The sequence below is a fragment of the Euphorbia lathyris genome, chromosome 2 (assembly GCF_963576675.1).
Source record: "Euphorbia lathyris chromosome 2, ddEupLath1.1, whole genome shotgun sequence".
Taxonomy (NCBI): domain Eukaryota; kingdom Viridiplantae; phylum Streptophyta; class Magnoliopsida; order Malpighiales; family Euphorbiaceae; genus Euphorbia; species Euphorbia lathyris.
Genome location: NC_088911.1, coordinates 50299470 through 50314070, shown reverse-complemented (window position 1 = coordinate 50314070; position 14601 = coordinate 50299470). Strand labels below are relative to the sequence as shown.

At 30.2% G+C, this 14601-nt stretch overlaps 1 protein-coding gene across 1 annotated transcript; it reads left to right on the top strand.

Annotated features, from left to right (window-relative positions):
- Positions 1-10336: 10336 nt before the first annotated feature.
- LOC136218151 (WAT1-related protein At3g28050-like) lies at positions 10337-14087 on the top strand. Its single transcript, XM_066004913.1, has 8 exons — positions 10337-10751; positions 10822-10884; positions 11003-11116; positions 11526-11751; positions 11825-11983; positions 12192-12343; positions 12486-12679; positions 13653-14087. The coding sequence occupies exons 1-7, from the start codon at positions 10573-10575 to the stop codon at positions 12655-12657; spliced, it is 1065 nt and encodes a 354-aa protein (XP_065860985.1). The 5' UTR covers positions 10337-10572; the 3' UTR covers positions 12658-12679; positions 13653-14087.
- The last annotated feature ends 514 nt before the right edge of the window (positions 14088-14601 follow it).

Sequence of the window (14601 nt, the reverse complement as noted above, 5' to 3'; positions counted from 1 at the left end):
TGATATAGTTGATAAATATAAAGTCAAACAATAATTCTAATAAAATCATGTACAAAATATAAATTAACTTGATGGTTTGTGATTAATTAAAAAACTTACCAACCAAGAAATTGATATCAAGAGATTTTGCAAGATTAAGAGGTAAAGATGGAAAATAAAATTGATATGGAGAATAAACTTATAAAATTAAGAGTTAAAGATGAGGTAAAGATGGAGAATAAAATTAATATTTAAAACTTAATGAAAGTCAAGAGAATAAAAACAGAAATCCGGAGAAAATAAATATAGATAGTAAACTTAATCTATAAAAGAGTAAAGCATTAATTATGAGATAAAAAAATAATTAGGATGAAGAATGAATACTAATTAATGAAATAAAAATATGAAAACTTATGTGAGACTATAAAGAGAGAGAAAGGAAATAGAAATTTTGTATTGAACAACTAAAAGAGAGTAGGAAGATTTTATTATTATTTATTGTAATACAAAGTGAATTCTAACTTTATTATAATATCTTATTCGTTGCAGAATATAAAGTGCACTTCAATTTTAATAAAATAAATCTATTATTTTTAAATTGAAGATAATACCTAAAAATTTGAGGTAATAATTTAAATTAAAATATTATACATTAGTTATCAAATCTTCTTCTATTCATTTATTTATTATTTATTTTTGAAAATTAAACTTCCCATCTTTAAAGACAAAAAGCATATTTAAACTCTAAAATTTTACCTGTTTTAAAGATCAAATCCTTGATCAATTATTTTTTCATATTGAACCATTACTTAACTTTTATTTATCCATGTCAATTGATCGAATCGTCCTAAGAATACGTGTCGTTCAAACTCGACAGAAAATTTCAATAAGGGTCTAATCCAAAACAGAATCAAAATCAAGGACTCAATGTGAAAAAATAATTGATGAATTGTTTGATCCTTAAAACAGGTAAAATTCAAGGACTTAATTATACTTATTGCTATATTTAAAACATTTAAATTGAAAGGGTTAAGGTGCAAAAATCCCCTAACGTTTTAGGCCAGGAGCAATTTTACCCCTAACGTCTAAAATGGTGCAATTTTACCCCTAACATTTGTATCCAAGAGCAATTTTACCCCTAACGTTGATAATTTGGATCAATTTCAGACATTATTATAAGACATATACATTTTTTTTCTTTATTTTGCGCCAATTGCATATCAATTTATTCTAAAAAAAAGGATTTCATGTTTTTTTTAATTTAATAATAAAATTAGAAATTAATATTTATAAATTCGGTGAATTTTTTAAATTTTTTTTTTGTCTAATTCGTACAAAATACAGTATATTTTTTATATTTTTTCATATCCCAACATATGTTTGTGATTTGTTACTGATAAAATGGTATACGTGTGAAGGGCAGATGACACGATTCATGGCTGAGAAGACAGTTTAATGAATTATTTATCAAATTGACCCAATCTATCAACGTTAGGGGTAAAATTGCTCTTGGTTACAAACGTTAGGGGTAAAATTGCACCATTTTAGACGTTAGGGGTAAAATTGCTCCTGATCCAAAACGTTAGGAATATTTTTGCACCTTAACCCAAATTGAAACCAACTATCACACTTAACTTCTCCTTCTAGAATATCACAATTGATACTTTTATCACAAATTCATAATTTCTAGAATATCCATAATCTCTTATGATTAATTTGAATATCCATAAGAAACTGAACTACATCCACTTTGTCCCACTTTCTTTATCTACATGTTTGGGACGCCATACATCATAAGTCCTCCGATTCAATTAAAATGTTCATAGATTCATCAGCAGCAGCCAATGGAGCCTTGGAAGCTGCCAGTAAGTTAATCAAGAATATCCTGCGAAACATTATCGAGACTTATCATGATTGGGTAGATAAATTACTTGGGAATAAAGCCTAAAATTAAAACTCAATGTTAAACTAAAAAAAGCTAGAAGGCTAAAATACAACAAAATTGAAATATGAATTGGACAAAGTTTAAAACAGAGGTATGAAGGCTGAAATTTAAATAAGAAAATGTGAAAACAGAAAAAAGGATGAAATAGGCACAAAGTTTAATATGACATATACAAAGATTGTTTTGATTTGAATGCCAACATTGAATTCAAAATCTATTTATTTACTATGTACACAAAGTTAAGAGGCAAACATCACAGTATCACCTACACCAAAAGCAACCTTGATATACTGCCTGTCATGGAACTGTTATCCTCAACCGTTTGGTCTAAAAGATTCTGATACCGTGTCATGCAATTTAATCAACAAATGGGACTGCTAGGAATCAAACCCTTGACCACTTGGTTAAACTCGCTCTTATACCATGTCATGGAACCGTTTTAACTAAAAACTCAGGTTGATAGTTAAAACTAAATCATAGATTTTATATTAAGATCTGACGCTGCCTACCTACATGTCACTCAATAGAACCTTTACAATTGCTATAAACACTTCCTGCATAATTCATTTCAAACTGCTCATTCCCACTCTCAAAATCTCAATTGCTCAACTCTGCATACTTCAGGAGAAAAATGCAAAAAAAAAAAAAGGAAAAATTGACAACTCTCATGACACAGTTGCTATATATGTAGTGCAAGACGCGCCTCCTGCTCTAACCGCACCCCCTTCCCACCTTTCAACCATATAAGAGAATTAGAAATATCCTACCTTAGAGTTTCAAATTACTAAATTACGATAATTGTCATGATAAAGCAGAAATAAACACAGAACTTGAAGAGTTGCCATACCTATAGCCAAAGGAAGTTTGGGCTGCTAAAAGAATCCATAGTCATACCCCTAGGCAAATCAAACTACTTCAACTACATAACTACTTATAGAAGCAAGTATGAATGATTTTCTAATTGAACTATGAATACATATATGCATGCCGATGTAGGTAATCTCTTATACAGACATGCACGTAATTGGTACAACCATTAAATAATCTAACGGTTGGAGTACTCATTTTATGATTTTGATTTCATCACCATTTTGTAAATGTCTAGATTAAATATATAAATATTAAAATTGAGTGTACTGATTTTTTAATTTATAGCAAATTAAAGTATTAAAAAAATTTGACATTTTTTTCCAGCAAAATCGGTTACAATTGTATTTATTGAAATTTCATTTTCATGATTTTAAATTTTTCACAAAACAAATTAAATACTATTAAATACTATGATGACTAATTAACCATTCTGTATTATATATACATTAAGAGTTAATTGAAGTAAAATGGTCAATATCAATTAACAAAACCTATTAGATTGAAAATTAAACAAAAGAAACTTCTGCTAGCTGGACTTAAAACTGTTGCAAGTCATTGTGATCTTAGAATTCAAGTAAATCATAATGAATAATATGGACAACGACAAAATAGAATCAATAGTAACTTGTTTATAGAAATATGGACTGATCCGTATGAAACTCGTTGATGATCCCTTATTTGAAACAATAATATCAATGTTTGCAAAACTTAAACATCAGTTAGTTAAAATTCAATCAAAACAATGGAAGGTCAATATACCATGCCAAACATTTTTTTGAACAGAACGCAAGCTCTATGGCGAAAAATTATAGCATAACTTTGGAACAGTGAAAACCAAAACTGATATTCAATTCAACTAAAAATTCTCATATGGCACAATTCGAAAAAAATCCAGAACAAAAGAAAACTGAAAACACCTCAGGTGAGAATTAAGATGAAATTTCAAGTGAAAGTTGACTATATATATTTGGATAAAAAGTATAGTAACAAACAAATGAGGTCCAATGAAAAGCTTTCTTGTCCTAAACCATGTGTTAATCCCTCCACCAATTGCTTCAAATACTCCAAATCCTAGCAGTTGAATTAATTTCTTATACATGAGAAGGAAATTAATTTCAAATACTCCAAACCGGTGACTAAAGAATGCATATAAAAAACACAGCATGATATAAAACATGCTATACCTGTTGAACAAAATTCAAAGTTCATCTTGAAAAAATTGGATTTGCACATGCTACAATCATCAACTGAAAATTTACCATACTAATCAATGGAGGTAATTTATATGTGCTTGAGAGGTTAATCTTTGAAGGTTGAGCTGAATGGAAAGGGGTTTCCTATTTTAGACTTGTACATCTTCATATACTAATCAATTTTGAAGATGCAAATCAAATCAGCAAGCAAAAACTTATATAGTCATCTTTCAATTTTCTAAAAACTGCAGCAAAAAATTCTCATATCGATCTCTAAATTAAAAATGAAGCATTGAGGCAGAGCACCTAAACCAGATATCTGTACACACCTAGACATTAAGTAATCAAGTTCATTACTGCTCTAATGGACTACACTTTAGATTACAATTTACCGCCAAGTGTTTTTTCTGAATCACTTTCTGTTAGGATAATAAAGTTAAAATAATAAATCCAAATAATAAAGTTGAAAGAATGATGCAATCCTGACCAATCATTATTAATAGGTCCAAATAATAAAGTTAAAATAATAGAGGAAACTTAACTGATGCCAATAACTTGAAGTTAATTTGAACCAAACTAACTGCTTGAATAAGTCTAAGGCATAAAGTAGCCCAATCTAACTGTTCACATAACAATTTCAGAGAAAATGCTTGAATACTTTTGAAGCTGCTATAAAATCACCATATAGACCATTTACTATTTCTGCAATTCAGAATTGAGAGAACAAAAAACTTAGAGGTAATCGTACCATTACTTTGTAAAATTACACATTCAATGATTTTCGAGTCATTATCAGGCTTCAAATCTATAATAGACAACACCAAACTCCACGTCCTAAAAAACCAATGCAAATAAATATAGAAAAAGGAACAGTGCCACAAAATTCAAATCTTTTTCCAGTTTTTATATTACAAAAACAGCTCATGAAGAGTTATGAAACTGCTTATCACAAATTAAGAGAAGCATTACCCGATGTTTTCAACGTGCTCAATCGCGGAATAGGCTAGATAATCAATGCCTGAAACACACCACAGTGACAGAAAGCAATAAAAAATTCATTTGGTAAGATATAAATCTAAAGGGAAGTAGCCAAACGAAACCAAAAGCCTAATTTTACATTATATCATTTCAGAAATTAGCATATGAATATAAAGCAAGTAAATGAAAAATGATTGGAGATAATCTGAATTACTTGATTATCTCCAATATCATGCACTTGACTTGCTTTATCAGCATGATATCTAAAGTGATTGAGATTGAAGAAATGGGTGAGAGAACCTAAAAATTTCAAATAAGAATTCTGATATTTAAAATACTAAAATGCCCCATTAAATTAGAATTGAAGAAATTCTGATATTTAAAACACTAAAATGCTTCATCAAAAAAATAAACACTAATCTGCCCAATAAAAAAGCCATCTTAGTTGTTCGGCTTGATCTTTCGTCTCAATGGCCTTGAATGTCGAATAAACAGGTACAATGATTCCCAGAGAGGATATATAAATTAGTTATGCAGACCACAACCATATAAGATACTACATTATATAAGTTCGAGGTTTCCTGCCCCGGAATAGCCTTATGAAATGGAGTGTTTTTTAATCATATAGATTCAGATTAAGATGCAACAAATTAAGTTTCTATTGATAAATTAATTTATCATGAAACTTAAATAATCTCAACTCTCCATTTACAGTTCATTTTTCTGCAACTTGTTTTACACAGTGGTGCAAACTGAACTCCTAATTTCATCATCTCACAGTTTAAAACCGTTCTCAAACAGTTGAGATGGAACTAATCAGTTAACATAAAAAGAAAAAGAAAAAGAAAATCCCGATGATCAAACTCTACTCTGGAATGTCTAAAGATAAGATATTCAAACAAACAACCAGAAGAACTAAATTAGACAATGCGTTGTCAATCTAAATTCAATAAATAATAAAATCAAGAGCAAATTAGGACAGAGATCAAACCTTCAACTGAAGAGACAATCCCTCCCCCTCCCTCTGCTTCTGCTTTCCGTTACATAACTCTTACACTGTGTAAGCTCATCCGGTTTTGAACAAATGAAATGAAATTCCCAGAAGAAGTAAGAAATAAAACACAGATCGAGAACAATTGAAATTGAATTTCCAGAGAACAGATCGTTAGAAAACACAGACCATGACAATCAAGCAAAATATGTTTACCTGTTCAACAGATTGATGCATGCAGGGTAAACGTCGCCTGACTTGCTCCGTGCTGACAAAGACGAAGAACAAAATTTGAACCTTTAGAAAACACAGATAGACAACAATTGTGAAAATTGCAGTGATAAAACCGTCTGAAGAAGATGAAGCGGTATTCTGAATAGATACAGAAATGGGTAGATTGACAACGCAAACGTGTAATGGATACAAAACGCAAACGTGGGTAGTTTTTTTTGGAACGGTTTGTGACCAGGGCTATCGAGAAAACTTGTAAAGAAGAAACAACCGTAAGATTTTTAAGAATTTGACACATCAGCCACAGATAATTCTGAGAGATGACACGTCAGCGTCTATCACTACAGAATTAGTATATTGTATTGATTATATTTATATTAGGCATGGGTTTTAACTATACTAGTCGAAAACCCGTGCAATGCACGGGATATGAAACTTCTATACAATTAGAAAAATAAATAAATTGACATATTTACTTTTAAGTAATTTTATATCATGTTATGACTTTTTTTTATATTATGTATATTTGAAATTAATATATATATATTTTTATTGATAATTCAAATTAAATTAAATTAATTTTGAAAATAATTGATTAATTTTTTTTATAGAATTTTAATTAAAGTGAATGATTTATTTATTTTTACAAAATTCAATGATTTGTACTTTTTAGTAATTTTAATACATTTTCATATTTTTTTTTATAACTGGAATTCTGTGAAACAATAATAAGAAAATAGGAGATTAATTAATAAATATATTAAACAAAAATTGAATTAAATATATTAAGAAATATATAATGAAAAACCTAAAATTGAATTAAACTAAAATTAAAATTAAATATTATATCTACGATACAAAAGTACCATCTATGTTAAACAAAAATTGAATTAAACTATAATTAAAATTAAATATTATATATATGATACAAAAGAATTACAATCTATGTTAAAATGGAAGCAACATCAATATATTATGCTATAAACTATTACAATCAATATTTTTCTAATGTTGCACATGAAGAAACTTTATCAATTCAATATGTTACATATAAAAAAAAATAAGATTCATAAAAATTAGTCACAAATTCATCTTGATGATAATCATTTTGCTTGATGAAATTTCATGATCACCAAGTATTCGAATTCAATTATTCATTATGCTACAATAACCCAATATATCCAATTGAATAAGTATAAGGTGATGATTTCTCCTATTTTCATCTCGTAATATCTCATCAAGACATTCAATCAATTTGTTCTTCATTCTTTCACTGTATATCAGTCACGCTCGTAGATATCACTTATTTGACTTCATTAATATTTTCTAATAATTATATACTCTTGAATTTCGTATGCAAGAAAAACAAACAAAAGAATATAAAACAAACATGAAGGGACAAAAATGATAATTAAGAGAGAACTATCTTCCTCTCGTTTTTTTTTAATAAGATAGAATGTCAAAATATAAGCTTATAAAGAGGAGAGTGAAAATATTTTTGACCCATTAATTAAATTTTTTATTTTTTCTTAATGAAGTATTAAGTCCATAAATTAATTTTAGTTAAATAGAATTAAACTGCAATTGTAACCACTCTGTAAAAAAAACGTTTTATAATTAATATATGAAATTAATTCTATCAATTAGAATCATTATACTCAACATTTGAGAATTTGAAGAGATTCAAATAATAATATTTTTTAATTAATATTTCCGAACAACTTGTCCTATGATCATGTTTCATTTTCATTTGTTAAAAACTCTTGAAATACTAACAATTTTGTACAAACCACAATATAATAGTTAAAAACCATATAAGCTAATGTTGGAAAATCAATTATCTCAATATCTCATAATTAATGTATATTTTTAGGATTTTGAGCATCAAAATTTATTTTTATTTACCTTCATTTTGAATTCGTATCTAGCATAATCTAAATTCTTCAAGAATAAATATCTTATCAAGTGTATTAGACGCTTACAATCTCTTTGTCTAGAGAATTGTGAAAAAAATAACTTCTTGATAATAATAATAATATAACATAATTTATAATTGAAATAAACTTCTTTATAATACCTCTTTAATATTTTCTTCAATATGTCTCCAACTTCAATGAACAACTATGGTGTGAAACTTTATATTTATTTGTACCAAAATGCATAAAAATAATAATAAAAAAAATACAATCCATATCAGTTAGATAAACTCAAACTAAAAAAATAAGTGAATTTCAACAGGTTCCGAATTAGAAAAATTAACCTAACTTCAATTAAAGCTAATAATTGAGTTCATATAAAGCCGAAAATCTAAATTTTAGTTAGAGTTAACAATCGAAACGATAACACATAGCAACATATACTAAAAAAGAATGCAAATATACAAAAAATTTATTTTAGTCATTTTGAGAAAAAAAAGACAAATAGAAAAGAAAATATGGATAAAGTAGTAAGGAACTGGGTAAGGACAGAATTGGAATTTCATCTCTGAAAGATGAAACTATAATAACCATTATTTAATAAAAATAAAACAACGACACAATTGTGAACAAAAATAATTACAACATATGAAAAAAATTGAATAATTACCTTGAGAAACATAAGAATTTCTTGTAATTTTTGACATCTTTGTGTTTCCCGATTTTAGTTGTCCATGCATCTTTTATTTCTATCGGATTTCTTCAATTGGAGATATCAGTTTGTAAAAAAAAAAGACAAAAAAAAAAGAAAACATGGATAATGTAGCGAGAGGTATAGAACCTGGGTAACAGCAGAAATGGATCTGAAAGATGAAACTATAACAACTATTGTTTAATAAAAATAAAACAACAACACAATTGAGAACAAAATAACTACAACATATGAAAAAAAAATCGAATAATTACCTTCAGAAATATAATACTATCTATCATGACCAATGAATATAATGGTGGAATATTATCTATCATCTTTTATATAGAAGTTTATTTGTGACTTTTGGATTTCTTTTGCTTTGTGTTTTTTCATATTCCTGTAACTCTTACTTTCTTTTATTATTTTAATTAATTGGCTAGTAATTGTTTAATATATTATAAATATAAATATGTTATTATTAATTAATTAAATCTTTTAGATTTTGATTTTTTACTACGTTGACAACTCATCAAAAATGCCTCTAAAACACTTCTCCTCATTTCTCTCTGCTTTCGCTATTATATATAGTATAGATTGTACTAAGTAAGATAAATAATTTATATGTCCAACTTAATATAACTAATGTATTTTTTTTTTTTGAAATATCCAACTATTGTAGTGTTTATATAGACTCTGACTGACCAAATAAATTTGGTTAGTAATCGCGGGGTCTAAGTTTATTAGAAATATATGGTGGAGATTAAAAACATCCCGAGGCTTGGATCTAATAATCTTAGATCTAATGGCGACTGAGCAAACCATGTGAACATTATATTTATTATTATTGTTGTTATTAATGAAAATGGTTATATTGTTCCATTAGATGAAAAAAGTCAAAGTATAGAAAGAAAACAATAAAGAATAAAACCTTACACAAGTAATGACTAAAGCTAATACAAGATCTATAAAAGGAAGATAATGACTTCAAAGAGCAAAAAAAGTCATAAAAGGTACACAAAACACACGAAGAAACGATAAATCATATATTTCTCGTAATTCGAAATCCAGAGAATAGTAGTCGTAATCCAATCTTCAACATTTATGCTCATAGACTCTAATTCCGTGGAGAATGGTAAACATATTAATTCTTTTTTTAAAATACTTGTGTTCCCGACTGATTTATATGTAAGAAAATTGTTTTTCCGCCTTATTTTTCTTTGCTAAAATTCTTTCAAGTTGATCCACATGTAATTGATTAATTGTGTGATATGAACTTTAATTCTTATCATTGATTTATGATTTTACTAAATACACATTAGATTTTGAATTCTGCTGTTGTAATGAGCAAATTAGATTAGAACGATTATTGATATATGTAAACACCATGTCCATTCTAACAAATCATTGGCCAAATCATGTCTTTTTCTATCGCATAAAAGTACATGGGTTAATTCGAAAATACTGGGCAAGTCCAGTGAGGGGGTTTTTTTTTTCACCCTTCTTTATAAATTATTTCAAGTGTGAAAACATAATATAAGCGTGAATCAATGGAATAAAATAAAAATAAAAGAAGCAGCAAATTGACAGGAAAAGATTCTGTTTTTGGTTATTTAGATTCCGTGATGATGATTACTTACTTAGTTTGACTCTGAAGAACCGAGTCGCGTTCCAAGCGCCTGCAGGGAGTAGAGTTTTAACTGGATTTCCATTTCTGATCCCAATTCTCAAGAGTGGGGCTGTTTTCTGCAAATCGGTTGCAAAAACAGAGAGTGAAAATGGGTACGAAAGTAGCATTGCCTTTCGTGGGAATGATAATGGCAGAGTGCGCCCAAGTTGGGCTTATGATAATTAGCAAAATAGCCATGTCTAAAGGCATGAGCAGTTTCATATTTGTCTTTTACTCCAATCTCCTTGCCTCCCTCATCCTTCTCCCTCTTTCTTTACTCTTCCATAGGTACTTCTCTCAATCTTTTAAAGCTTCCATCCTTCTTCATCTACTTAATTTGGTTTATATTGCTTTGCAGGTCAGACAGGCCTCCACTGTCCTTCTCTATCGTCTCTCAATTCTTCTTGCTTGGTCTATTTGGGTATTGATTGCTATTTCAATATCTTTATGGGTTCGTCTTTGTTTCCATGAATGAATTTCTGTTGCTTTTACAGACAACTCTTGTTTAGGGTTTTTGATTTGGTATTTCTTTCAATCAGTTGTTTGGCAAATCTTTTTGGATATGCCGGAATTAACCTCAGCTCACCTACACTTGCCACATCCATGCTTAACCTTGTTCCTGGTCTTATTTTCATACTTGCTGTTGCTTTCAGGTCAGCCTTTTCCTCTCTTAATATGGTATTGTTTGTATGTTTGATTGCCAAGAGTTGTTCGTATCTCTGTATTAACCTACAATTTTTGGGTAGTTCATTAAACAAATGAACTGTATTATTTGGATAAGATGAAACACAATTCAAATTTGTAGGTGATGATACTACACTTGATTAAGTTCAAACCATTTTTACACTGAATCAATTGCTTTATATTTTATCAAATATAAGGCTCTATCTGGTTGGACCTTCTGTCCTCAGCATTTATCTCACAATCCTGCCACAGAACTTGTTGAATTCGGTTACTTGTTCGCCTTTTGGCTAAAAATAGTAAAAAATAAATTGTGGGACTTCTAAGAATGAAATACGACTGCTATAGTTGAGCTTAATTGTTTGGCTCTTATGATCTCAGGTTGGAAAAGCTTGACTTGAGAACCTCTAGTGCCGTAGCAAAATCCATTGGAACCATAGTATCAATTGGAGGGGCGTTTATTATGACTTACTACAGAGGTCCCCCAGTTGTGATGACACCTTTAAACTCATCTCATCAACTTCTCTTGCAATTCTCAAATTGGGTTATTGGAGGATTGCTACTCGCTGTTGATTCTCTTTTGACTTCTGCTTGGGTCATCATACAGGTGAAGGTTTAAAAAACCTTTATGCCACAGTTGGGTTACATATATACATAATTCTGAACTCTTCACTTTTCAGGCATTTATCCTCAAGAAATACCATGCAGAGCTGATTGTTGTCTTCTTTTACTTCTTCTTTGTTTCCATTCTGTCCGCAATAGCATCCTTAGTTGTTGAAAGAGACCCTTCTGCTTGGAGCTTAAAACCCAATATAAGATCAGTGGCTGTTCTTTACTCGGTATGTAAAAAATTTAAAATATAGATAATGAAGAGACCAATTCTAATATCTCATGCATTCTCTATTTGCACTAGTGATTAAAGGTTTCTTGTCTGTTAATGGAGAATCGTTGACTATGGATTTTAGCTTGGCACATCTAATTGCTAGATGGTATTTTTATTCTAACATACAAATCGTGAGGTGTGGCTTTAACCCTCTCATGATGTAGGGAGTCTTTGGCTCTGCTTTCCAAGTTGGCATTACTTCATGGTGCCTGCGGCAGACAGGGCCTGTTTTCGTTTCGATGTTCAAGCCCTTGGGCATTGTCATTGCAGCAGCAGTAGGTGTAATCTTTTTAGGCGATACCTTGTATCTTGGAAGGTAATCTCTCATTAGTTTTTTATTTCATTTTTCTGGTTTAAAGGTTGTAACAAGTTCTGATTGGCCCAAGTTGTTATATTAGATTGATCCCATCTAGTAGCTTTTACACACTGAGGACAGATATTTCCTTCCTATTATGTAGTTTTGTTGGAGCAACTGTGATTGTCATTGGATTCTATGCCGTGATCTGGGGAAAATCTAAAGAGCAGAAAATGGTTGTGGATGCTGGAATAAGCAATGAGTCAAGCAGCCAAAAAGTCCCTTTCCTGCAAACCATTATTGAAGAAACGGAAGCATTTTCTGCAGATAATTAATTGTCTCCTTTTCCAAAAATAGGTAACTTCCATTTGGTTTACTTTGATTACATGTATCGATACAAAATGCATAAAAAGACAAATCATGTTAAAAGCTTCCTTTTTAGCATCTTGGAAAGGAAACATCAGGTGTTAAATAGCATGGATGGTTCTATGCTCTACTGTCAAACCACTAGAACAAAAATTAATCTAAAGAAGTGCAAAATTTATATGTTGTATTGGATCAAGGCCTAAGCAAACCTTGCTTATCCAATCTAGGATTCTGGTCTGCAGTACTTTTCAACCTTGAATTCAATTTCTCAGCCAGTTCAATTGGTTTCTTGATTGGCTATAATTCCTAGTCACTTTAAGAGAGTTAGCTCAAAATACACTTAAAAATTTAATGTGCATGTGGATCAAAGTTTGTTAATACTACCAGGCGTATCTGCTGCTTATGAATAGAGGAACTGCCTAATAGTAATTAGCTTTAATGTAGTTCAGAGACACTAGTATAATATCAGGCTGAAGCTCTGCATCTTTCTGGGTTTCTGGTTTAAACTGTTACTATAGGTTAGTGCAAATCTGAAGTGCTATTGTTTGTAAGCAGAAGCATTATCTCTGTCCCTCATTTCACTTCAGCCAAATGTTATATGTATATATAATGAGCTGAGAACCAAGGGACAGTTTTCAAGATAAGCATGTAAAGGAGCCTGATGCCTCTAGCGCTTGATGAGAAGGCAACTTTGATGCTTGGCTTTTGTCTCTCATAATTGTTGTTGAAAATATGTATTTATTTGTAAAAATATATACAGGGGTTAAGAACTAAGAACTATTTTTAATAATGCTTTTCTTTGTCAAACTCAAATGTCAAATGTCAATTGTCGGTATTTTATGTATTCATTTTCTTGTCAAACATTTTATAATGAGCTTGATGAAAGTCGCATTTTGAAAATTAAGCTTGATTTTATATACAATATCTCATTCTGAAAGTGCAAATTCATATCTGTCTTGACCAGAAAGGAGGAACAAGTCCACTGAAAATGTGTCAGATGTACAAACATAGTTTCTGTTTGTGAAGAGATGGAATGCACGTTTAAAGATACAAGAAAATGCAATATAGCAATGGTGATACTGGTATATGATCAATGTTTTCGGCTTGGCTACTTCGCCCGTAAGCTACATGAAAACTTGGCCCATATTTTTTCTCTACTGGAGTTCCTGATTATAGCTTCAAAGGAGTGAGAAATGGACAGCTAGAGTCGGTGACTGCTTATAGTTATCCAAAATTAAATGTTGAAAGTTTCCATAATTTCAACTGATATGTAATTAAAAATGTAAACATTATTTAATGTATAAAAAAGTACTCCAGTTCCATTGAAAATGTAAACATTATTTTACAGGTTTATTTGCTGCATGACATTTCCTTTGACCTCCTCTAAGAAATTAGGGATTTAGAATTGCAGTGATAATGATGAGATGTGCAGTTGTAAATTATATTCTCAGGTGAGCATATGTTGTGGATTAATAAGTTAAGCAGTTGATGTGATCCATGTGGGTCAATGTGAAACAGCATCGCGTGCATATATATATATTGGAGAACTTCAACTTGACATTATATTAATTAGTAGATTGGAAATATTCTTAGGGCGCTGGCTGACGCGCAGTGTATTGTGGTCGGCGATTTCTAGCATTCTTGTGTGATAACATACAAGCGTGCCTGCTGGCTGTGAACATGTAAATTTGATTTGCTGACGGGGTTTGAATTTGGAAATCAGAAGCTTTTCGCTGGTTAATATCATTTCAACATCGATTCGTTTAAAAATAATGTTGGAACTGGAACTCAGAAAACAGGAACAGACTAACAAAAATAAATGGGCAGAGTCGCGGACAATGTCGCTTTCTTTAAGACGTTCGCGGAACTGCGGAAAATTGCAAACAGTATGAACTCCGGTCGTCTCCAGGATA